This window comes from Chionomys nivalis, chromosome 2, assembly GCF_950005125.1.
Source record: "Chionomys nivalis chromosome 2, mChiNiv1.1, whole genome shotgun sequence".
NCBI classification, from domain to species: Eukaryota; Metazoa; Chordata; class Mammalia; order Rodentia; family Cricetidae; genus Chionomys; species Chionomys nivalis.
Genome location: NC_080087.1, coordinates 24,835,480 through 24,860,559, shown reverse-complemented (window position 1 = coordinate 24,860,559; position 25,080 = coordinate 24,835,480). Strand labels below are relative to the sequence as shown.

The 25,080-nt window shown below is 43.5% G+C and overlaps 1 protein-coding gene and 1 long non-coding RNA gene across 8 annotated transcripts in view; one reads left to right on the top strand and one right to left on the bottom strand.

Annotated features, from left to right (window-relative positions):
* Positions 1-1,526: 1,526 nt before the first annotated feature.
* On the top strand, positions 1,527-7,855 carry LOC130862280 (uncharacterized). Its single transcript, XR_009055623.1, has 3 exons — positions 1,527-1,588; positions 6,859-6,943; positions 7,631-7,855. It is a non-coding gene; the product is annotated as an uncharacterized LOC130862280 (long non-coding RNA).
* A 2,517-nt stretch (positions 7,856-10,372) lies between these two features.
* The window catches only part of Plagl1 (PLAG1 like zinc finger 1), a 41,601-nt gene continuing 26,893 nt past the window's right edge, over positions 10,373-25,080 (bottom strand). For 2 of the 7 annotated variants that reach the window (XM_057762995.1, XM_057762998.1), the window contains exons 3-4: positions 15,340-15,614; positions 10,373-12,909 (exon numbers count right to left, since the gene is read on the bottom strand). In XM_057762995.1, the coding sequence (XP_057618978.1) occupies positions 11,229-12,909; positions 15,340-15,491 (1,833 nt within the window). In that variant the 5' untranslated portion in view covers positions 15,492-15,614 and the 3' untranslated portion in view covers positions 10,373-11,228. Of the gene's footprint in view, positions 12,910-14,827; positions 14,886-15,339; positions 15,708-16,033; positions 16,097-25,080 lie in introns of those variants that run through there. The other 5 variants (XM_057762997.1, XM_057762999.1, XM_057763002.1 and 2 more) reach the window with 5 other exon arrangements.

Sequence of the window (25,080 nt, the reverse complement as noted above, 5' to 3'; positions counted from 1 at the left end):
GCCAGTACAAGCAGTAGGGATAAATCCTGGTGCCACTTTCAGCGGCCCCACAGTCTGTACCAGCCACATTCAGAGGAACTAGTTTGGTCCTATGCTTGTTCCTTCCCTGTCCGGCTGGAGTTGGTGAGCTCCCATTAGCTCAGGCAAACTGTTCCAGCTGATGAACCCATCAAGGTCTTGACCTCCTTGCTCATATTCTCATTCTTTCCACTCTTCAACTGGACTTTGGGAGCTCAGTCCAGTGCTCCAAAGTGGGTTTCTGCCTCTGCCTCCGTCAGTTGCTGGATGAAGGCTCTATGGTGATATTTAAGATAATCATCAGTCTGACTACAGGGCAAGTCAAGATCGGGCCCCTTCTCCTCTATTGCCCAGGGTCCTAGGTGGGGTCATCTGTTTGAATTTCTGGGAATTTCTCTAGAGCCAGTTTTCTGCTAACCCTATAATGGCTCCCTCAATCAAGATATCTCTCTCCTTGCTCTCATCTCTGTCCTCCCTCCATCTCGACTATCCCATTCCCTCAAATTCTTCTCTCCCCTCCCCCTTTTTCCTTCTCTTCTTTTCCTACCCTTTCCTCTTCCCCCCACCCCCATGCTCCCAACCGTGTCAGTCAGTCCTGTCTGTTTCCAATTTCCAGGTGACCCTATATAGATTTTTCTTTGGATTCATTTTATTACTTAACTTCTCTAGGATCATGAACTATAGGCTCAATGTTCTTTGTTTATAGCTAGTATCCACTTATGGGTGAGTACATACCACATTCATCTTTTGTGGTCTGGGTTACCTCACTCAGAATAGTGTTTTCTAATTCCATCCATTTGCATGCAATTTTTTTTTTCTGATGAGTAGTACTCTAATGTGTAAATGTGCCACATTTTCTTTATCTGTTCTTCGGTTGAGGGTCATCTAGGTTGTTTCCAGGTTCTGGCTATTATAAATAATACTGCTATAAACATAGTTGAACAAAAGTTTTGTAATATGATTGAGCATCTTTTGGGTATATGCCCAAGAGTGGTATTGAGGGATTCCCAATTTTCTGAGAAACCACCATACTGATTTCCTAAGTGGTTGTACAAGTTTGCATTCCCACCAGCAATAAATGGATGAGTGGTCCCCTTACTCCACATCCTTTCCAGCATAAGCTATTATTAGTGTTTTTGATCTTAGCCATTCTGAAAGGTGTAAGATGGTATCTCAGAGTTGTTTGATTTGCATTTCCGAGATAGCTAAGGATGTTGAACATTTCCTTAAGTATCTTTTGGTCATTTGAGATTCTTCTGTTGAGAATTATCGGTTTAGTTCAGTACTCCAGTTTTCAATTGGGTTGTTTAGAATTTTAATGTCTAATTTCTTGAATTCTTTATATATTTTGAAGATCAGTCCTTTGTCTGATGTGCGGTTGGTGAAGATCTTTTTCCATTCAGTAGGCTGCCTTTTTGTCTTATTGACTGTGTCCTTTGCTTTACAGAAGCTTCTCAGTTTCAGGAGGTCCCATTATTGCTCTCAGTGTCTGTGCTACTGGGGTTATAGTTAGGAAGTGGTCTCCTGTGCCCATGCATTGAAGACTACTTCCCACTTTCTCTTCTATCAGGTTCAGTGTGATCAGATTTATACTGAGGTCTTTAATCCATTTTGACTTGAGTTTGGTGCATGACAATAGATATGGATCTATTTTCATTTTTCTACAGGTTGACATCCGGTTATGTCAGTACCTTTTGCTGAAGAAACTTTATTTTTTCCATTGTGTAATTTTAGTTTCTTTGTCAAAAATCAGGTGTCCATAAGTGTGTGGATTAATATCCGGGTTTTCGATTCAATTCCATTGGCCAACCTCTCTATTTTTATGCCAATACCAAGCTTTTTTCATTACTGTAGCTCTGTAATAGAGATTGATGTCAGGGATGGTGATGCCTCCAGAAGTTCCTTTATTATACAGGATTGTTTTGGCTATTCTGTTTTTTTTGTTTTTCCATATGAAGTTGATTATTGGTCTTTCAAGGTCTGTGAAGAATTGTGTTGGAATATTGATGGGGATTGAATTGAATCTATAGATTGCTTTTTGTAGAATTGGCATTTTTACTATGCTGATCCTACCTATCCAAGAGCATAGGAGGTCTTTCTATTTTCTGGTATCTTCTTCAATTTCTTTCTTCAAAGACTTAAAGTTCTTTTGGAATAAGTCTTTCACTTTTTTGGTTAGTGTTACCCCCAAGATATTTTATGTTATTTGTGGCTATTGTGAAAGGTAATGTTTCTCTGATTTCCCTCTCAGCTTCTTTATAATTTGTATATAGGAGGGCTACTGATTTTTTTTTTTGAGTTGATCTTGTATCCTGTCACATCACTGAAGGTATTTATCAGCTATAGGAGTTCTCTGGTAGAGTTTTTTGGTCACTTATATACACTATCTTATCATCTGCAGATAATGAAAGTTTGACTTCTTCATTTCCAATTTGAATCCCCTTGATCTACTTTTGTTGTCTTATTGCTATTGCTAAAACTTCAAGAACTATGTTAAAGAGATATGGAGAGAGAGACAATCTTGTTCCTGATTTTAGTGAAATTGCTTTGAGTTTCTCTCCATTTAATTTGATGATGGCTGTTGGCTTGCCGTATTTGCTTCTATTATATTTAGATATGTTTCTTATATCCCTAATCTCTCCAAGACCTTTATTATGAATGGGTGTTGGATTTTGTCAAATGCTTTTTCAGCATCTAATGAAATGATTATATGGTTTTTTTCTTTCAGTTTATTTATATGGTGGATTACAGTGATAGATTTTCATATGCTGAAATCTCAGCCCTGCATCTCTGGGATGAAGCCAACTTGATCATAGTGGATAATTTTTTTTGATGTGTTTTTGGATTCGGTTTGCCAGTATTTTTTTTTTTTTGAGTATTTTTGCATCCATGTTCATGAGTGAGATTGGTCTGTAATTCTCTTTCTTGGTTGACTCTCTATGTGGTTTTGGTATAAGGGTAACTGTAGACTCATAAAAAGTTTGTCAATGTCCCTTCTATTTCTATTATGTGGAACACTTTGAGGAGTATAGGTATTAATTCTTCTTTTAAGTTCTGATAGAATTCTGCACTAAAACCATCCAGCTCTGGGCTTCTTTTTTGTTGGGAGGTTTTTGATGACAGCTTTTATTTCTTCACAAGTTATAGGTCTATTTAAATTGCTCACCTGGTATTGATTTTTTTTGGTATATGGTATCTATCTAAAAAATTGTCCATTTCTTTTACATTTTCCAATTTTGTGGAGTACAGGTTTTTGTAGTATGACCTAACGATTCTCTGAATTTCCTCAGTGTCTGTTGTTATGTCCCCATTTTGATTTCTGATTTTGTTAATTTGGGTGTTTTCTCTCTGCCTTTTGATTATTTTAGATAAGGATTTGTCTATCTTGTTGATTTTCTCAAAGAACCAGCTCTTTGTTTCACTGACTCTTTGTATTGTTTTCTTTGTTTCTATTTTGTTGATTTCAGCCCTCAATTTGAATATTTGAATATTTTCTGTCTTCTACTCCTCCTGGGTGAGTCTGCTTCTTTTTGTTCTAGAGCTTTCAACTGTGCTGTTAAGTCACTAGTGTGAGCTTTCTCTGTTTTCTTTATGTGGGCACTTGGTGCTACAAACTTTTTTCTTAGCACTGCTTTCATGGTGTTCCATAGGTTTGGATATGTTGTGCCTTCATTTTCATTTGATTCAAGGAAGTCTTTAATTTCTTTATTTTTTTTCCTTGACCTAGGGGTAGTTGACCAATTTCCATGAGTTTGTAGGCTTTCTGAGTATAGTATTGTTGTTAAATTCTAACTTTAATCCATGGTACTCCGATAAAACAGAGAGGGTTACTCTAATTTTTTTTCTAAAATATTTATTTATTTATTTATTATGTATACAATATTCTTCCTGCGTGTATGACTGAAGGCCAGAAGAGGGCACCAGACCTCATTACCGATGGTTCTCAGCCACCATGTGGTTGCTGGGAATTGAACTCAGGACCTTTGGAAGAGAAGGCAATGCTCTTAACCACTGAACCATCTCTCCAGCCCCCTACTCTAATTTTTTTATCTGTGGAGGTTTGCTTTGTTACCAAATATGTGATCAATTTTAGAGAAGGTTCCATGAGGTGCTAAAAAGAAGTATATTCTTTTGTGTTTGGGTAGAATGTTCTATAGATGTCTGTTAAGTCCATTTGACTCATGTTATCTGTTAGTTCTCTTATTTCCCTGTTAAGTTTCTGTCTGGTTGACCTGTGCATTGGCGAGAGTGGAGTGTTGAAGTCTCCTACTATTAGTGTGTGGGACTTGATGTGCAATTTAAGTTTTAGTAATTTTCTTTTACATATGTAGGTGTTCTTGTATTAAGGGCATAGATGCTCAGGACTGAGACTGCATCTTTATTATTTGTTCCTGTTATGAGTAAAAAGTGTCCTCCATCTCTTCTGACTGATTTTAGTTTGAAATCAATTTTGTTAGATTTTAGGATAGCTACACCTGCTTGTTTCTTAGGTCCATTTGATTGGAAAACCTTTTCCTAACCCTTAACTCTGAGGTAATGTCTGTCTTTGAGGTTGAGTTGCATTTCTTGTATATAGCAGAAGGCTGGATCCTGTTGTTGTATCCATTCTCTTAGTCTTTATTTTGTTTTATAGGTGAATTGAGTCCATTGATATTAAGCGATATTAATGGCCAATGTTTGTTAATTCCAGGTTTGTTTTTTTGTTTTTTGTTTTTGGTAGTGGTGTTTGTGTGTTTCCCTTCTTTGGGTTTTGCTGATGGGGGGTTATCAGCAGATACCTGTGTTTTTGTGGATGCAGTTAGCTTCCCTGGGTTGTGGTTTTCCTCTAGTACTTTCTGTAAGGCTGGGTTTGTGGATACGTATTGTTTAAATCTGTTTTGTCATGGAATATCTTGTTTTCCCATCGATGGTGAATGAAAGCTTTGCTGGGTATAGTAGTCTGGGGTTGCATCTGTGGTCCCTTAATGTCTGCAGCACATCCATCCAGGACCTTCTGGTTTTTATGGTTTCCATTGAGAAGTCAAGTGTAATTCTGATAGGTTTACCTTTATATGTTACTTGACCTTTTTCCTTTGAATCTCTTAATATTCTTTTTTTTATTCTGTATGTTTTGTGTTTTGATTATTATATGAGGGAATTTTTTTGATCCTATCTATTTGGTGTTCTGTAAGCTTCTTGTATCTTCATAGAGATATCCTTCTTTAGGTTGGGAAAATTTTCTTCTATAATTTTGTTGAATATATTTTCTGTGCTCTTGAGCTGGAGTTCTTCTCCCTCTTCTACCCCTATTATTCTTAGGTTTGGTCTTTTCATGGTGGCCCACATTTCATGGATGTTTTGTGTTAAGAATTTGTTGGATTTAATGTTTTCTTTGACCAATGAGTCTATTTCCTCTATAGTATCTTCAGTGTCTGAGACTCTTTCTTCTATCTCTTGTATTCTGCTAGTTATACTTATCTCTGTAGTTCCTGTTGGTTTACCCAGATTTTCCTTATCCAGCCTTCCCTCGGTTTGTGTTTTCTTTATTACCTCTATTTCAGTCTTCAAGTCTTGAACTGTTTTCTTCACCTGTTTGGTTGTTTTCTCTTGGTTTTCTTGGATTTCTTTGAGGGATTTATTAACTTCTTCCATTCTTCATTTGTCTTCTCCTCCATTTCTTTAAGGGAGTTTTCATTCCCTCTTTAAAGGTCTCCATCATTTTCATAAAGTTACTTTAAAGTCATTTTCTTCTACTTCTTCTGGGTTAGGATGATCAAGTCTTCCTGTTGTGTGACTGCTGGGTTCTTGTGTTATGTTGCTTTTTAGGTTGTTGGATGAATTCTTGCATTGGTGCCTACCCATCTCTTCCTTCAAATAAGGCTGGCAGGGTCTTTGCGTCTTGGTTCAATCCTTGCTGTGGCTGTCTGAGTGTTTGGGAGTTTTTCTTGGTCTGCTCTTTACTGTCAATGTCTGTCTCAGAAAGCCTCTGAGGTCTGTATGTGTCTGCTCTCTTGGTCTTTTCTCCTGGTTTGCGCTCTTGGTGCTCTCTCTTAATCCCCTCAGTGTTGTGGCAAGCTCTTAGTCCCTCTTAAGTCCCCTCAGTATTGGAGCAAGCTGTGTTTCAGCGTTCCACAGAGGTTGCAAGAGGGTAATCTGGTTTGGGGGCAGGGTGTGGCTAGTAGTTTGGACAGTGCCTGGATGGGTTTGAGTTTAGGGGGGAATCCTAGTTGCAGGAGGAAACTCCCTGCTGGTTGTCTAGAAAAGCTGTGGGAGTTGGGGGAGGGGCCGGGATTTTGTCCCACTTGGGAGGTCCTAGAGAGTGGGGCATCCCGCCATGTGGCTGTTCACTCACCTCTTAAGTCCCTTCAGTATTGGAGTAAGCTGTGTTGCAGAGTTCTACCGAGGTTGCAGGAGGATAGGCTGGTTTGGGGGCAGGGTGTGGCTAGTAGTTTGATGGTGGCTGGCTGGGTTTGGGTTTGGGGGATCCTAGCCACAGTAAACTCCCTGCCTGTTGGCTAGAAAAGCCAATGGAGTTGGGGGAGGGGCCCAGGGTTTTGTCCCACTGGGGAGATCCTAGAGAGTGGGGCATCCAACCCTGTGGCTGTTCACTTAACTCTTAAGCCCCCTCAGTTTTGGAGCATGCTGTGTTTCATAGTTCCACTGAGGTTGCAGGAGGATAGTTATTTATTTAATTTTTGTCTCAAATTCAAGGATGGGTGAGCCTGTGTCTATAACTACTGAAAAGAAAGCAGGAATAGGGAGTATGAAATTCCGTGTGATGGTGTCACAATTGTTCCTTATTTTGCCCCCTTGGGAATGTTCCATTTTGACATAATATCTAATCTGTTTATGTTTGCAAAGGTTTAGCTACGAATCCTACTTCTGGAGGAAAACTCAGACAAGGATTTAATAAATCTTCTAAAAAAGATTAACTCCTAGAGGCCAGGTAAGAATGAAGCCACGTGTATTCCAGTGCAGCTGGTCATGTAGGCTGTGCAGGCAGGGCTCAGTGAGTAACCTCTGAGGGAAGGGGCCTAGAGGAAGCAAGCCATGAAAGGGCCTGTCAAAGTATTCTCTTGAAACCCAAGTCAGCCTTGGGTTTTGTTCTTCAGCAAAAAGGTATCAGCAGCCTTTTTTTTTTTTTTTTTTTTTTTTTTTTGCAATAGTTCTCTCAGGCCTGGAATGCAACAAGTAAAAAACAAACAAACAAACAAAAAAACTGGATGGGTATTGAACACCAGGACCCCACCTATCTCTGCCTCTCTAGCACTGGCTTTAAAAGAAAAGAAAACATAGGTTCTGAAGATTAAAATTACATCTTCACACCTGTGAAGCAAGTACTTTATTGAGCTATTTTAGGTCTTGACTGGATTGGTTTTTTACAAATATACTTCCCTTTTTAAAAAGGTATCTTGTGCTCACATCCATAGACTCCTACATCTCTGTCCTTAACAGTTCTGCTGGGTGTGCATTGAAATTTACTTTGAGAGACAAGGTGTCTCGTGGCAGGACGGCTTGCATAGAGACTAAGCAATCACGTTCCCTGCAACTTCAGAATCTGGAGGCCCTTGTTTACCTAACATCTTCCATGTGGAGACTGAGGTAATGCTCATGTCCTGTTTTCTGTCCTCAGACTGGCTTCCTGTTGCTCTGCAGCCTGGACAGTCGGGCACCCAGAAACACCTACCACAGAAGGCCATAAACATCTGTTCTCATCTGGCATCATTAGAACAAGTGATAGACGTTTAGATTTCAAGTTTATCTACTCCTTTGATGCTTTTCAAAAGTTATTAAACTTATCAGCCTATATCATAATGTCCGGGTTAAAGATTCAAAGATTTCCTTGAAGTGTCTTTCATTAAAGAACAACAGTGTGTTTTTGTGTTTTTGATATTTGTATCTTTTTGTGAACTAGCCATTGAAGAACTATAGTTATCAGCTGGCAACATCAGGTTTTAACCCACTTCATTCTATGTAAAAACCGTAACATCCCAGTTTTGATGTTTGTATCTATTAAGCTATAATTAGTAATTATTTCTACTTTATTTTTAATGTTATAAATTTTTAGATACATTTAAAGTGTATGACATGTATTTAGATTGTATGCAGTATGTATGCATTTAAAGTGTATGACATGTATTTAGATTGTATGCAGTATGTATATGTACCACATGTATGTTGAGTGCTTGCAGAACTCAGAAGAGTGTCAGACCACCTGGAACTGGAATCACAGACATTTGTGGGCAATCATGTAGGTGATGGGAACCAAGTCCAGGTCCTCGCAAGAGCAGCAAGTGGACCATCTCTTCAGCCACCCCCCATTCTTTACATGCTCCTCTATATACCAGATAGAACTCTTTGGGTTAGGCCAGTCCACCAAACGCTGTCTGCTCCCATATATATATATGTTTGTATGTATGTGTATAATATGTATGTATGTATATACTCATTATGTATGTAAGCTGGGCTCAGAGTTGTAGAGATTTGACCACCCCTGCCTCCCACATACTGGGACTGAAGATATGCACCACTATGTTTAATCCCAGACTGTATTCTTTGGAGTGGAGGGGAAAGGTTTAAGATACTTTGATTCTCTGTGAAAGAAGTCTCTAAGGCAGTGGTTCTCAACCTCCCTAATGCTGTGACCCTTTAATACAGTTCCTTGTATTGTGGTGACCCCCAACCATAAAATTATTTTTTTTGCTGCTTCATAACTGTAATTTTGCTACGGTTATGAATTATAATGTAAATATCTGTTTTCTGATGGCCTTTGTGTGTCACCACCCATAGGCTGAGAACGGCAGCCTTAGGGGTTTGTACCTCATATCTTCTAATCCTGAAGCTTCCTATTCATGTTTTTTTTATCACAGTTTTGTTTATACAGTTGTGTGGGGGGTGAGTCAATTCTTCCTTCTCCTCAGCGTCTTAAGGGTCAGGAAATATCCTTTTGTAGAGTCCTTTACATTTAGTCCATACTTCTTCGTTCACGAACATATTCTTAACCAGGGACTTTAGGAAAATTAAACTATGTTCTCTGTCAATATTTTAGCAAAAGAATCCCAGACTTTTCCCACTGCTGGTGCAGCACACTGAAATGCTCATGATCTGAACCATGGGGACCAAATACCATTGTTTCATGTACAGGAAAATCAAGTATTCTGTGCAACTGACCAAAGACTGCGGTAGACTGTGTAAAGGTATTTGTGGAAGTGCCTGCGAGCAGACCTTGGCTGAGGTTAGCTATTGTTTGGGGAGACTGCTTTCCCACCCAGAGGAAAGGAGGACTGTGGGAACCAAGATATCCCAGAGCAATGAATTCGATCCCGCGGGGTTATCTCACTGCCTCATTGTCCACTCTGGGTCAACTGTGGCTTACAGACCCTGGTTTCATGGCTGATCCCATAGTGTTAACTTCCCCGTTACTGTCACTGGCTTCAACCCAGCCCCACCTTGGACTTCTTGACAAGACTTTTTCCATGTACAAATGAACTCAAGGCTTCCCTTTCTTTCACCCCCTCCCATTTAGAGCTAACACACACACATGCACACACACACACACACACACATGGGGGGCAACTGTCATATCTAGGGGGTATAATGTTTTCTAAAGAAATCCCAGTTAGCTACGTGAATTTCTCAGAGATACCAGAAATCAACTGTAAACACTACTGTGAAACTGAATCAGGGTAACATGGAAGAGACCACTCTAGTGGCTATTCATCAGAAATAAAACAGGACACTGTGACACTTTAAGACTCAGTGCCGAACATGTGGGAAAGCTTAAAGACTTCTTAAGTCATAATTTACTCAAAAGAGGCACAAGTTCTGATGGGTACTGATGCTGAAAATTGTGAAGAAGTAATGGCCCAGAGGAGGCGTGAGGGCACCAGGAGGGTTTTCTATCTCAGTGGGGGTCTAGAGCCCATGTTGATGCCGGTGTCGCTAAATGACAAAACTCAAGCCAGAATGCCAGATGCTTAACGTTTATTATATGTAGGATATATATGTCGGGAAATACAGTCTCAAAACGAAATACAGAGTCTTTGAAGGTTAGGTCTTACACTTTCAAACTCCATTAACAAGATATCAAGAGGGAGAGACTGCAAGTACAGTTACATTGCTAAACGGGTTTTACACTTTCAAAATCGGTTAACAAGGTATCAAGGGAGAAAGATTACAAGTAGAGTTACATTGCAAGACGCAATCCTCTTGGGATACAAACTAGTGACTTAAACTAGTCAACTACAAATACATTTTTCTATTGGTAACTACAAACAATACTTCAGAAGGTCAGCAGCTTGAGTACTATTTTAAGCTAGTCAAGGGAGATTCTTATCTAATACACTTATTTTTCTAATTCCAGTCTATTTTCTTAAATTCCTATGAAGAACACAATGGGCATTCGAGTCAGTGAAACACTTCTGACTGATGCCACAAGGAGTATACCACTTAACTAGGCTACACAGTAATTTTTTTTCTTGTCAGATATAACTGACAACCAGTTTTGTCTTTTAAGATAAATGAAGTCATAACTCACATTGCAACATCACATGAAAAAATATTGAAAACTACACTAAAAATTCACTTTAAAGATCAAGAAATCGATAACTTCACAAGGAACTTTTCCTACAAACTACAAAGTAGGCTACGAGAAGAGGAACTAAACTACATCTAACCCCGAAGGTGGAAGAGTCCCTGAAAAGAAACACACAGTCTAGTTCTAAACGCCATACGAAGATTACCCTCTTCTCTTAAAAACATCTTCCGAGGCGGAGAAACCCGCACCTTTCCATCATGTCCCTCCTAGGCGGTACTACACACAAAGGTACTTAGTTAACATCATTACAACAAAGGCATACAATTAAATTCAACACACTTTATTTTACAAAATAGCAGCTGTCGTTTTGGATCTTGTTTGTGATTATATGATAATAATATGAGGATATAATATGAGGATAATAATAAGATAATAATACGATACTACTTGAACTTCGACTACAGGATACGCACACGCTCACTAAATTTGGTACAAAGCACGAATACTAAGGATACTATATATTGGCACAATGCATGCAGTGAAGAGTATTCCTTTTCTCAAGCTAGTAATCGCGAATAAGCTAAAGCCCCAATCCTTGGTTTCAAGCTTCCCCTCAAACTGTTTGATGTTTCAGCCTGTAACTGTTGCTTAAAACGCCTTCCTCCTCAAGAATTACGCCTTCTTAAAAATCAGTTTATCTGAAAGCATGATGAAAATGGGGCAGTATAGCAGTGTTAGTGCCTGTTGTGAAAACGTGGGGGATTGGGGGTAAAGGGAGCTGCCCCAGACTCACAGTGGCCACTGCTATTTGGGCTTCTTGTGGCTGCGGCTGTGGCAGTGGCTGTGGCATTGGCTGCGGCAGCGGCTGAGGCTGCGGCAGTGGCTGTGGCTGCAGCTGTGGTGGAGGCTGCGGCAGTGGCTGTGGCTGCGGCAGCGGTGGAGGCTGCGGCAGTGGCTGAGGCTGCGGCTGCGGCTGCAGCTGCAGTGGTTGTGGCAGTGCCTGTGGCAGTGGCTGTGGCTGCAGCTGCATTGGCTGTGGCTGCAGCTGCAGTGGCTGCGGCTGCAGCTGCATTGGCTGTGGCTGGAGCCCCATTGGCTGTGGCTGCAACCCCATTGGCTGTGGCTGCAGCTGCAGTGGCTGTGGCTGCAGCTGCAGTGGCTGAAGCTGTGGCTGCAGCTGTGGCTGCAGTGGCTGTGGCTGCAGCTGTACCTGCGGCTGCGGTGGCAGCAGCGGTGGTGGAGGCGGCAGCGGTGGTGACGGCTGCTGCGCCAGACAAGTGATTGTATGGGTCAATGGCTCCCCCGGCCCGACTGGGATGGCGTTATTCACAAAACCATTCTGGGGGGGAGGAGGGGGGATCTGCCAAAACCCCAACACGGAGGAAATCTCCAGAGAGGCAGGAATCGCTATGTTCACAGCATCAACTATCAGCTCTTTGGGCAGGGTGACTTTCCCAATCCCCTCCTTAGCCATCTCAAAACATGGGCTGAGCTTGAGAGGCGACTGAGGCTCTTGCATAGGCAATTCCTCAAAGTAACCCATGTTGCCAAAGCCTTTGGCCTCTGCTTTAATAGGCAGGCCTGCAAGTGGGGCAAATGAGGTAGAAGCAGGACTGTACTTCGACTCCTGAAGGGTTTGGGGAGGAGAGGTGGGAACTACCCCAGGGTGCAGAGTGATAAGCTGCTCTGGCATTGGCTGCAGAGGCTGGGTGACCTGTTCTGGGGGAGCAAGCACTAGACCATGAATCTCGGGTGGCAAGCCACCAGCAAGCCCGTTCTGAGGGGGCACTCCTAACTGGAAAGGAGGCATGGCAGCAGCCTTCACCTGGAAGGACGGCGGCGCAATGGTATTAAAGGTGCTCACATACTCCCCTGCCTGCATACGCTCTTGCTTCAGCTCCTGCGAGTGTGTTTTCTTGGTGTGACGGGTGAGGTGGTCTTTGCGCCCAAAGCGCTGGGCGCAGAACTGACACAGGAAGTCCTTGCATCCTGTGTGGACCACCAGGTGGCGACGCACATCCTTGCGGGTGTAGAAGCATCTGTCACAATGGTCGCACTGGTGCTTCTTCTCCCGGGGGGCATGGTGGGCTTTTTCTTCCGCGTGAGACTTGAGGTGGACCAGCAGGACCTCGGTGCTCCCCAGCTGGACGGCGCAGACGCCACAGGTGAGATCTCCGCTGCTGGCGGAATGCAGGGCCAGGTGCCTCTTGTAGCCCAGCATGGTGTGGTACTTCTTGCCACACTCCTCGCAGATGTAGGCGATCTTATTGGGGTCGTGGGTCTGGAGATGGTTCTTCAGGTGGTCCTTCCGGTTGAAGGTCTTCTCACAGTGAGTGCACTGGTGGAGCTTCTGGGGTGAGTGTGTGGCCATATGCCTAGAAACAGAAAAGGGGGTGGGGGGAGTAGTTTACAATAGGATCGTTTCATGAATGAAGACAAGGAGACAGCACTGTCAAGATGTGACTAGCTATTTTTTTCAAGGTCTTAGTGACATTTTAACTTATAAACGACTTTGCAGTATTTTCCAAATGCAGACATTTTATCATTTAAAAAGGCAAGAATTACTAACATTGCTTTGTGCACAGCTCTCCTTCCTCTCTTGATTGAGATTAAAAGTTTAGGTCAGGGGTAAAGTTCTTGGGAGCCTTTTTAAAAATTATATACCTAATCTCGGAGAAAGTATCCAACCGACCTCCATGTTTTCAAAAGTTTGCCATCCTCAAACTTGGGGAAGTTCATTTTAGTAACTAAAAACCCAAATGCTGTGCTAGTACATCCTCTACAGCACGACTTCTTGTGAGGATGTGTAGCTCACTGGTTGTGCGCAGGACACTTGATATTCCCTGGTGACAGTGGCCCTTTAGCTCCTCATTCTTAGATTGTCTTCATCACAATTTCAATCCAATTGTAACCTTTGAACCAAGGCCTTTGGATACAAGAGAAATCCATAGATTTACTCTATTTTTTGTAATCTCATTAAGTCAATCCATTTTTCAGGTATATACATGATTATACATTTCATCCAATGGTCTACCTTGTCTGGCCCATCCCAGATTCACAGCCAACAGTTTAGTGGCCCCAATAAAGAAGACTGGAAGTCAGTTCAAAACCTGCGTTGCTGATCTGAATTAAACTGTAATTTTCTTTCAAATAAGCAAACCACCACACTTTCCTCCTCACTTTTCCTGTTTTTTTTTTTTTTTTTTTTTTTTTTTAAAAAAAAAGAAGCAGCCCTACTATGTACAGTGCTAAGAGAAGTTAGTTCCATCTCTGCCGTTCAGGTCACTATTACTGATTCATACAACATGGTGGGCCTTCACTTGACTGCTCTTATTTCATAGTGCATGAACTGCACATTTTGGTATGTCCTGTAGTCAGCACAGACATGCCCCCTTTGCACAGTAGGTAGATCATGCCAAGACTTAGGGGTCTTCAACTTAGAGGTCAGCCTGCCCTGCCAATCAGCTTTTCTAGCCCTTGACTGTCTCTTCCTAGTAGCTAGCTGTTTACCATACCGGGACCCACCACTGTCTCTTTCTGGTTAAGTGGTCAGTTATTTTTCTTCAGTCTCTGCATATAAAATGGGTTGCGATGATGGGAACTGGATGGAATGCTGCCCTATCCCCTTTAAGACAAACCTAAGCATCCTGTTCTCTCACCACTTGCCAGTTCCCTAAAAGAGCATGGACTCTGGTCAGGGAGCCAGAGGGGCTGAGGCAGGGACAGTGGATAATGCACACTACTTCCTGCTTTGGCCCACTTTCCACCTCGATGGAGCAAGACATTTCTCCTGAACCACCTTTCTGGCCGTGCATAAGGCACCAGTTCCTCTTACCACGGTATTCCTAACTAATCCTATTTATTGGAATAATCTGCCCTCCTGTCTTTTCTTCTCTCCAGGTCTCTCATTGACCCCTGGGGTGGTCCCAGTGATGCCAGAGCTACCCTCTGTGTTGGCGTAAGGGTGCCTACATGTATGCAAAATAAGTGTGATGTTAAACAAGGAGCCCTTAACACGAAATCGGTGCACATGGTAGCCACTTGATACGGTTGTCATGACAACTAGAGAAGGGCCTCCGACAGGAGACGTTTGCATTTTAAAAGACAGAAGCATTTCCAGTCTTATTTTAAACATCAGCTCATATAGCATTATCAGTAATAGCGATGGTCTTAAGGTCAGGAGCAGAATTTATCTCTTCCCCTTTCCCGCTTTTAAGTGCCTTCCTCCAGAGGACTCCACGGCGGAATTGCTGCTGCCACTCAGATTGGAAGCCAGGTCGCGAATTCTCTCACCTTTGCGTTACATGTGAGTCGTCAGCGACTGGAAGCTTGAAGGATCATTTCTAGAAGACTAGAGACCAGCAATATGGAGAGAAGTAAGCAGACAGCATTGGATGCAGTCAGTCACACTATGGTCTGATTGCATAGTTTATCTTTCCTGTGGCATTACCAGAATCCATTGCGGGCAGACTATATACCTTGGGTACCACTTACCTTATAGTAGAGAGTACCTACTTGCCACTAGAGAAATAATTCATAATCATATGCCACCTCTCTTCTAGAGGACTCATCTGAAAACCACTGGCTCGGTGTACCGTGGACTCCTCTGAAAGTCTGAAAGGGGCACACGTGCAAAGTCTAGCTACCTAGGTGTCATAGTAATCACTGGAGATATGACTTTAAAGAGTCCCGAAAAGGCTGAAATGCACCCACACCCTGGCTTTTATGCTCCTTCGGTGAGAGCCCTGAAGGCCTGAAGAGACAGAGGCCCAGGTAGAACTGCGCACCTTCAGAAAGCCTCTCACCTCATCAATTTATATTTAGAGACGAAGGCTTTGCCACACTCAGCCTGCGTGCACTTGAAGGGTCGCTCCCTGGAGTGTGAATAACTGTGGATGGTGAACTTCTCCAGGGTGAGGAAGGACTTGCCACATGACTGACAGCGGAATGGAGCCATGGCCTTTGCTTTTCACACCTTCTTTTTCAGATGTGCCGAGCAAATGCTCTGCCATCTAAAGCACAGGCAGAAAGAAGGGAGGGGCCCGCTACTGCTGGACTTCAGGAAAGGGTAGAGGCGGCACTGCAACCAAGCAGAGAGAGCCGTGAGGCACAGGAGGGATGCAGGGCAGGAAGGAGATTTTCATCACAATAGCTCCGCGTCCTGAATGGCCGTCTGTGGAGATAAGAGGAACAGTTTTCTCACACCGGCCATCGGAAAACTGTACCCGCCACCACTTTGGAGCCAATGACCCACAATTGGTATGCTTCTTTAAAATGGCTCAAATGGGCCCAGCTCCCCCATCCTCCCTTCTTGCTTCCCGCAGTCCTTCATCTGCCATTCTGGAGCCCCTGTATTCTGACGGCTCCTAATAAGAACTGCTATTTTCATAGACTCCAGGTCATCAATGGTTTCAGCTCAGTGTGAGACTCAGCGAACTGATTCAGCAGGGGAAAAAACAAAACAAAACAAAACATACAAGCCTCGCTCTTTGTACGTACTGTGTTGCCGGTTCACAATGGCCACCCTTTATTCAAACCACTAAGCTCTTTCCTCTTCATGCCCTGTTAGCATAAGAGAAGCTGTTGACAACACCTGTTTAAACTCTCAGAGGATGAGAAGAAATCATTTGTATACATCTCAGTGAATTTGTTTGTGGGCTCACGATGCCCCAGGCCCGACACAAACCAAATATGAGGCAAGAGCCTTGCTGCCGTGAGGTGGGGAAGAGAGAGACAATGTTCCTGTGGGAACAAGACTGAGGACTCTAAGGAGAGCTGGAGCCAGCACTCTAGAGAGTCATTGCACACTCCCCAGTTACCTGCGGATTAGCCAAGGATAGGAAATGGGTGTTTTGCCCCCTTCAGCTTGTCTTGTCCCTAATCCAGATCCTTACCACACTTACAGCCCAGCCAGCACCCCAGAAACCCTGGATCTCCTTTTCCGACCATAAGTTGAGCTGCTTCAAGTGTCTAAGGTAGCACTGTAAGCAACAGAGCAGAGCACTGGGCAACTGAGTAATTTTCAGGGAGGCATGCTAACTTTCTGTGGGTCAATACTTTTAAACGTTTAGGGTTCAGGTTGAAGATCCCGAACCTGAAAAACCGCAGTGTCCCCACAGTCCCCCTCGGAACATTTCTGAGTGTCAGTTTCTGCGAGTCCAGGAGGAGAATTTCATACCTGCCTCTACATGATAAGTCACAGTCAAGATACCAATAACTTGAAAACAATCATAAAACTGCCTCAGGCTATTGTAGAAGGTGGGTATGAGACCAAAACGTGACTAAACCCCAGGTTGAGGCTTGAGTCCCACCCACAGGATATCTCATTATGTTTTACACACTTTTCCAAAAGTCAAACTACTCCGCGCTGAAACGCCCGCTCTCCCAAGTACTTCTGATAAGGGCTATACAGCCTGTGCATTAGGCTTATGTTAAATACACGTGAGGAGCTTTTGTGCACAGTCGGCCCTTAGGGCAAGACTTTAAAGCTCAGTTGCCTGTAGCCTCTCAGTTACTGCTCTAAGTCTTTAGAGTTGCTATTTATTGTTAAAGATTAATGTCTACTTCCCTTTTAAGGTACCTTCAAATCAAAAACCTAGGTAACACGCAAGCATGCCCTTAGGTGGACCTCAGTGAGTTCAAGGCCAGCCTGGTCTACAGAGCGAGTTCCAGTACAGCCAGGACCATTACACAGAGAAACCTTGTCTTGAAAAGTAAACAAACAAACAAATAAATAAATGAGTGATTTTAACTGGGTCCCTGCATTAGCTCTACCCAAAGTCCTCTTGTTCCCATCCCTTATTACTGCTTAGTATTCTCGTTCATGCTCAAAGCCCATCCTTGAGTCATCTCCGACAGTCCTAACTACAGATTGATTCTTCTAAGAAATTCCACTATGTGTGTGTAGAAAACCGTAGTACTGGGCCAGCTAAAAAAAAAAAAACACACTCATTCAGTTGAAATTGCTTGCTGTTCTTTCCAGGTCTTGTTTTTGAAGAGACTAAAACACACGGATTATGAAGCGTGAACTGCTCCTCCCCTCCCCCCTTCATAGCTAAAATAACACCAGGCACTCATTGCTTTGGAGGAGCCGGCGGGGAGGGCTGTCTTCCCCTCACCTTCTTGCCAATTTCAGGTACATAGGCTGTTTTCAGCTTATCTAAGGGAATTCATTCTCCCCAACCCTTGCTTTAGGAGAGGAACAGTGGGCCCAACATAACTTCCTATGATGGAAGTGTGATACAAACAATGATGACCACACACTACAAACACGCTGCACGAAAACTGCAATTGCCTTGTTAGACACCCACAGGCAACTAGTGGCTACTGTAGGGGTGACGCGGGCGTACTCTTAGATTCCCTGTCAAGAGATAGGACAAAGTCTGGGTTTTCCTTGCACATGACTATACTACTGATTAACCCTCAGGTGTTTTTATAGGAACACAAGAGGGATTTAGAGCAACTCCAGTTCATACTTCAGCTCTATCCAGAATTCCAACTTCTTGGTTGATATAATCACATAATACATGCAAATGGTCTATCGGAGACAATCAGCTGAAACAACCTATAATCTTTCCATTTCTGATTGTAACCTGAAAAGAAATCACAATGTATATAGTATTTATAGAATAAGAACCATGTGTCAAAGTGCAGCTAATGGTTCCTAAGCATCGAGCTACATGCGTGATGGAGAAATGATACATGTTGTCTTCCTGTGTATGCACCATCAGTTACTCACCATGAGAGAAGGCAGCATAGACCAGATACGTGTAGAAAGACAGACAAGAAGTGACAGGCAGAACAACTGCCAGCAGTTGTGAACCTTGAGTGACCACCTATCAACACACCCTGAGGACAACAGCAACAGTCTTTCCTTCATTTCTGAAGTTGTCTTCCGACACTTGCAGAGAATGTCAGTACTATTCTCCAGCTACTTCTTCCCTAGGCTGCAAACACCAACCATCATGGACTTCACCCATGCCATGTCCCCCAGGCCTTCAGAGACTGGGCGCAATCAGAGATGGTTAGATGTGGCTATGATTTACTTAAGAGTGAGGCAGATTTCTCTTCCCCAAACGGAAGAGCTCCTCACAAAACAAAGGCTACCCCCTCGCTTCAAGAACATGTTTCCCTAAACCTTCATCTTGCTGATGTTTAAGGTAGTGTTAAACATACATAGCCTAACGCGAAAGGCAAAACTCATCCTCAAATGCTGAGCTAATGAAGCACACCGCGGTGACCACTCCTTAATTCCCTTGGAGATGCCCAGTTTCATAGTATTGTTATTACACTCAACATCTTTGCATATTGTATATACATGGGGACTGAGGCCACTGTTCTCAGGACCTAATCACAACTTCCACAAGAAAACTTTTCACAACAGACAATAAATTCCTCATGACTAAGGATCAAACCTTGACTGCTAGGGAAAAAAAAAGCTAACAATGTAGATATATACACCATCTCTCAGTCACCTCTCACCTAGTTCATAATAGCTGTATACTGATGATCCCACCTGATGTACTTAAAATAGACCATCTACTATCCAGCAAACCATCAACAACTACAACAAAGCTGAAGGGGGACCATGGTCCCCCAAGAGAGCCAGTCTGTTCTGTGTCTTGACACCCAGATCTCTTTCGAATCTTAAACATGCAGCTATTTCAACACCTGTCATCCTGGAAAGATAGTAAGTCTTCTCCCCAAAACATCTCAGGACTTAGTTTTCAGTCCCCCTGATTCTAAAAATACTAAGTGAGTGATATAGATCCGCTAGCGTGCCAAAGAAGGCTTGCGCCATCTGTTTCATTCGGCTCATGTTGATTAGTTTAGGGATAAGAGAGGATCGGACTGGAATAAGAACATATATATATATATATATGGTAACAGCCAGGAAGGCTGTAGTCCCTGGGGGCTAGGAGTACTCAATAGTAAAGCAGAAGGTCAGAACACAGATGTAGACCCAGGACTTCCCCAGTACTGAGAAACACAATCAGCTAACGGGGAACAACTGTTTTACAGAATTCTCAAAATAAACCAGGACTTCTGGCTCCTGTTCCCATTGTCCCCGGTAATACAAAGTGAGGCCCATTGCTGAGAGGAAATGAGATTTCCATTTTGGTCTTCCATGGTGGATACTTTAAGTTGGTTGGCTATTTTGGTTTGGTTTGGTGTGGTTTTGAGCGGTACTACTTAGAGTTTAGCGGGTTCTGATCCAAAATTTCTCTCTCACATGCCCAAAACTTGGGACTGTTTTTATGTATTCAGATCAATTTTAAAAGGGCTTTTTAACAAGGTTGGGTTTTTGTTTGCTTGCTTATCTCCCTTGTATTCACCAATTACAAAGGAGCCAATTGTCAAAACAGGAAGGGAAAAAATATTTTGTATCTGACTTCAGGGTGCTTTTCTCAATTCTTTGAAGGACTGAATATCAAGTCTTCACTGGCAAATTAAAAATATACCCAGACACATCAGCAGGAGGAGGGAGCCTTGAAACATCCTACCTGTTACTACCTATCTTTTATTCTGTGCACTCACTACATCTGGGGGTACAGGACACATGTGAAACTCCCAAAGAGGTCATTGCTACCTCACCAGCTCTGAGACATGAGGCCCACAGCTAAGCAGCAGGCCTGTGAGTTCTCTGAAACACTATGCAAAATTCGCATGCGTACTGAATTTTTTTTTGTACTGAAATTTTTATGAGGAAGGGAGTCATCATTTTCTTTACAATTTTAAGGGGTCCTACAGGTTTACAGGGCATTTCCTGAGGTGAGAAATGGGAGGGAATCCTCCTGGGTGCTGCCAACATTCCCCTCAAATGTTTACAATGAGCTAACATTTCCTAATTCATGTGCCCGTATTGTGTGCCCATGTTCCATCGAATTAAAATGGAAGGGTCTATGACAATGTTTCTGTGGAATTTAACAGTAAACAATCTATATAAATTGATTTTAAATGTGTGTACAGGTGATAATAGAATAGGTTCTGTCCTGGATGGCAGGCTGCTCACCCATCACAGGGATTCATTTGTTGGCATATTTAAGCGTTCTGTGGAATATACAATGCTCAATAGTAAGATATTATCACTAAGTCCCCGGACATTTGAGTTGACACATCACTTAGAAGATGCTTGCCTGCGATGAACTCATAAATTGGCCCCACAAGACCTGTCACCCTGCCATGTCTGCAGACCGCTCTCCCATGGTGGCGCAAAGACAATCAAGGCCAAAGATCAGGCCACTGGGCTATTTTCTTAATGTGCTACATTCTCTTATAGCAAATGTGTTTTCCATCCTCTCTGCCAGGCAAACTCCTGCTTCCCCTCTCTCCCAAATAAAATTACTCTGGCCACTCCTGAAGGTCCCCAAGACAAGTACCAGTGAGTCCTCAATGGTCTGACCGTGTTACTGGACAACAGGGCCTGTGTTGATGCCGCTCCTTAGGTATGCATAGCTTCTGTCAATTTTGTTAATGACACTCTACTCAAAGATCTAAGAGAAAGTGGCTAGTGTGGGCCAGAGATTTTGAGACCATTTGGGTTTCTACTCTATCGCTAAAGAGAGAACGCTGACTTGTCCAAGGAGAGAAGAGGCTTTGCTGATACCCTGTGGGCAGAGTACTTATCTTAGTGGTTTGTAGTAAAGAAAGACTAAAATCTGAAGGAAAAATCCAGCAAAAGTTAGGAGTCAGCCTTTCTGGTTCAGGTCTGGGTTGTTGTTGTTTTTTTTTTTTTTTTTTAAATGTCACCTAATAGGTGCTCAAGCTACCAAGGAGACTGGAAGAACTCAGTGCCATGCTACGGAGGAGAGAGGGGACACACCCTTTAGCTTCTGGAAAGCAGGTGACACAGGGAACAAGGCTCATCTAGGTGCCTTTAGAAATGATTCAACTCTCCGCGGGTGGTCTGGGAGCCTGACAGAAAGCTTGTCACATGAGCTAGCAACCTTGACTGTCAATATTTCTCTTCCCTAGGGTGGGCTGATGAAGCATGCTAGCCCTGGGGTATAGAGAAGTTTGTTTTCCCTATGGCAGGCTGCAGCTAGAGCGAGCTTTCCTCTTAGGTATATATCTATTCAGGGCTATGGAAGGAGAGCGAAGCAGGCATGTAGGGACATGATGTTCCCACAGCCCCAAAGACAGTCGCCTCTGCCCATAATTTCTTTGTCTTTTTCCAGAGTAAGACGTTGAGGGCATAGGCTACAGTGAAGAAGAATGAGCAAATGAGAATTAAGTCTCATTTCCAAAAGCTTAGTAAGATGCATCTAAGGAACTTGTGTGCAGTGGAAGGATAAAGGAGACCCAAATGGCTACAACTACCATTACTATTCGTTAGCTTGATCCCAGCAAACTGTAGGCTTTTTATGCGTGGGATCTCTTTGTTATAGATTGCTCCCTTCTCATACAATAATCCTGGATTTGAATTTTTATGCATGTGTATATATGTGTGCCTGTGTCTGCAGGTTAAGAGACCAGAAAAAGGATCACAAAAAGGGAAAGAAGAGATGGGGGGGGCAAAAACAAAAAGAATATAATGGAACACACGTGACATGAGAGGTGGAAGGGGGAGGCTATTGGATGGGGTGTGCGGGGGGCGGGGATCCAGCAGGAGGGAGAAGAGAACGGGGAGGGGTGGGGAAGGATCAGTAGAACAAAAGTATACATAAAAATGTCACAATGACTATTTTATATGCTACCCTTAAAAACTAATAAAGTTTTCATTCAATGGGTTGAAGATGTTATCCGCCCACACTAATCAGTGGCTCCGTACACAGGAAGGGAGAGAGGAAGAAGAGCGAACAATGGGTAGAGAGGGCCAGCAAAACCATCTCAGCTGGAATGGGAAGTATATGAACCTCAAAGTGCCACAAAGGAAGGCGCCATACCAACACAGCTGCTTCCGGCGGGCAGAGTGTGGGCTTATCGCCATATACAAGTGCCCTAGTGCACAGGTCTGTAGCCTACCCCACCCCCACCACCAGCCCCCTTCTCTTCCCACACTGTCATGGCCTCCTGAAAACAGGAGAGGAGCTATCTGTGCAGACCCTTGCTCCCCCAAGCCCCATCACACACTGAACTCTTAAGCAGAAGATTCGCGAAGAGAGGAACAAATGTCTCAATTGAGCTCAACAGACAGGTGCACCCAAAAAGACAAGTGTGGGGTCCAGATGGGCTCTGAAGCTGGGAGGGGTCATCTTCGTTTTAAGACTACTCCTTGAAGGAGACTGGGTAGCCTGGTGAGAGGTAAGGGGTGGAGGGCAAGCCCACCAATCCAGACAAAAGCTTTTGGTATTAGAAGCAGATAGTCTAATGTCAAAGTCAGGATGGAGGCTGTTCCTTTGCGACAGCTGAGAACACATGCATCCCCCCCCCCCACCCGCTGCGGGCGCCCTCCCTGTAAATCTTTCCGACTGGCCTTTAGACCTTTGTGCTTCTCTAGCTGACAGCTGATCTCTTTCCCTGAAACTCTGTATGAAGGGAATGGGGAACCAGAACTCTAATTAGCAGCATGGCCTATTGTCCCGATAAGGTCATCCTTCAGAGGACGGAAGAAAAGCCGGGGTCCTTTTTAGGAAGTGAGAGGGTACAGACTAATATTGAGAAAAACAAAAGCAACCTGAGTTCCACCGATGAGGGGAAGCCAGATCCATGAGTTAAGAGTATCTGGAAGAGACTTGCAATCGACACTGTCCAGAGGGGACACTAAAGACTTGGGTGGGTCGTGTAGCCTCAGGCAATGATCTCTTCAGAAAAACAGGAAGGAATCAAGAGCGTGGACACCCCTGTGCCTATAAGATGGTCTGGACAATCTGAGGGTATAGTTTTTTGCTGCTTTTATCAAGTGTTTGCACAGCCTAAGTTCTGATGGCCTCTGAGCAGGCTCTTTATACTTTATGCTAAGTGGCCAAGGGGGAGGTCCTGTACACTGTAGCCAGAGGAAGAACAGAATAGGAGAGGGATGGATAGGGAATGGTGGTACCTCGGGGCATGAGGTGAGGGATGGTGCAGTGGAAGAGTCTAGACAGGAGGCCTTTCAGGCATAGGAAAGAGGACTTATCACCCAGGGAACTGGGAGTCCGTGGAGATCAGAGCCTGGGAGCAGTAGACGTCTTAACCGAGAGGCCAACCGCCATTGCTGCCTCTTGCATGACTAACCGCCATTGCTGCCTCTTGCATGACTATCTGAAAGGATCGGGAAATCCAAGGCCCTGCTCAGAAGTCTCTGATGAATCTTTCTCCACACAAGATTGAGTCCAGGACCAAGTCACACCAGACACCCTTCTGACCGGCACTTTCAAAATGACAGTGCACACTATTATTTTTAAAAGCTCTCTCAATGGAGGGCTACCCAGAACTTGGAATCTGCGATATGGAAAATGAATGTTCTTTATCTGTCAAGCAAACTGTTCATCTAGAAATAAATCTGGAATGTAAAAGTATTTAATCACTGGATCTTTATAGTTCTCCCTATTAGATTTTTTTTTCTTTTTTAAGCTGGTAAACATTGTATTGGGTTTCTGCTTCAAAAGTGGCAAGAAGAGACGGCAACTTTTCTAAACTTCTGCATGGGTTTCTCTAAAAAGCGGGGCGGGAGAGTGCTCGGGAATGGAGGGGGAGCTTAAAAGGAAAGAAACACTAGCTAGGCGGGCCTCATCTCTCTCTCTTTTTTTTTTTAACCTTACGTCTTTTTCCTCCCCCATTCATAGCTTTAGGCCCTTTGTTTGTGTAACAGACCATTACAATCATACTGGGTTGGGGAGGGGGAATGGGAACTCTCTAAGTAGCTGTTCCAACAGTCCACATGTGTGGTCCCTCCCCCAGCACAGCCGGCCCCATCTGCCTTTCTGAGCTCCAAGCCTCCGACAGGGCAGGCACCTTGCTCACAATAAGCCCAACTTCCCACTGAGGCATACATGTTGGCCCTTCCCAGGAGCCTGCAGCCTCCCCTAAGCCTCTCTGCCTTCCCCACTTTGGGGCTTGGCCAGTCCCCTTCAGCCCCTTAAGAGAGCTGTCTCATGACGTGCTAGCCCTCTTCTTTCTGCAGCCTGAGGGCTCTCCGAATTCTAGGCAGACACATTCCAGATCTCCCTGGCTATCACATACGCTGTCCTCTAAAGTCATGTACATTATAAACAGAAGACGAGAGCTGAGATTCCTCTCCTCTAGCCTCCCCAGACTAATTACAACTCCCTGGGCCTTTGTCCACTCTTGGCAGATAATGCTGACCCTCTTGCTATGAATTTCAATTTCTTGGTTAATGAATCAAAATAGTATTTAGTCACTGTTGTCTTTCCAAAGGAAACAAAATATTATTTAAAACAATACTATAGTGTTTCAGTTGAGCTCATAAAGCCTTCCCTCAGTGTTCAGTCCAATTTCTACACAAAGCCCTACCATACAGCCAGAGAGGCAATGGGACTGCATTTGATACTCAATGAATTGAATTTCCCTGTCCCTGCTAATGAGATACTGGACTAAGAAAGTGCGCAGGACATGGCGAGTGCCTGGAAAGGATTAACTTTCTGCAATGGTACTGATGAGGAGAA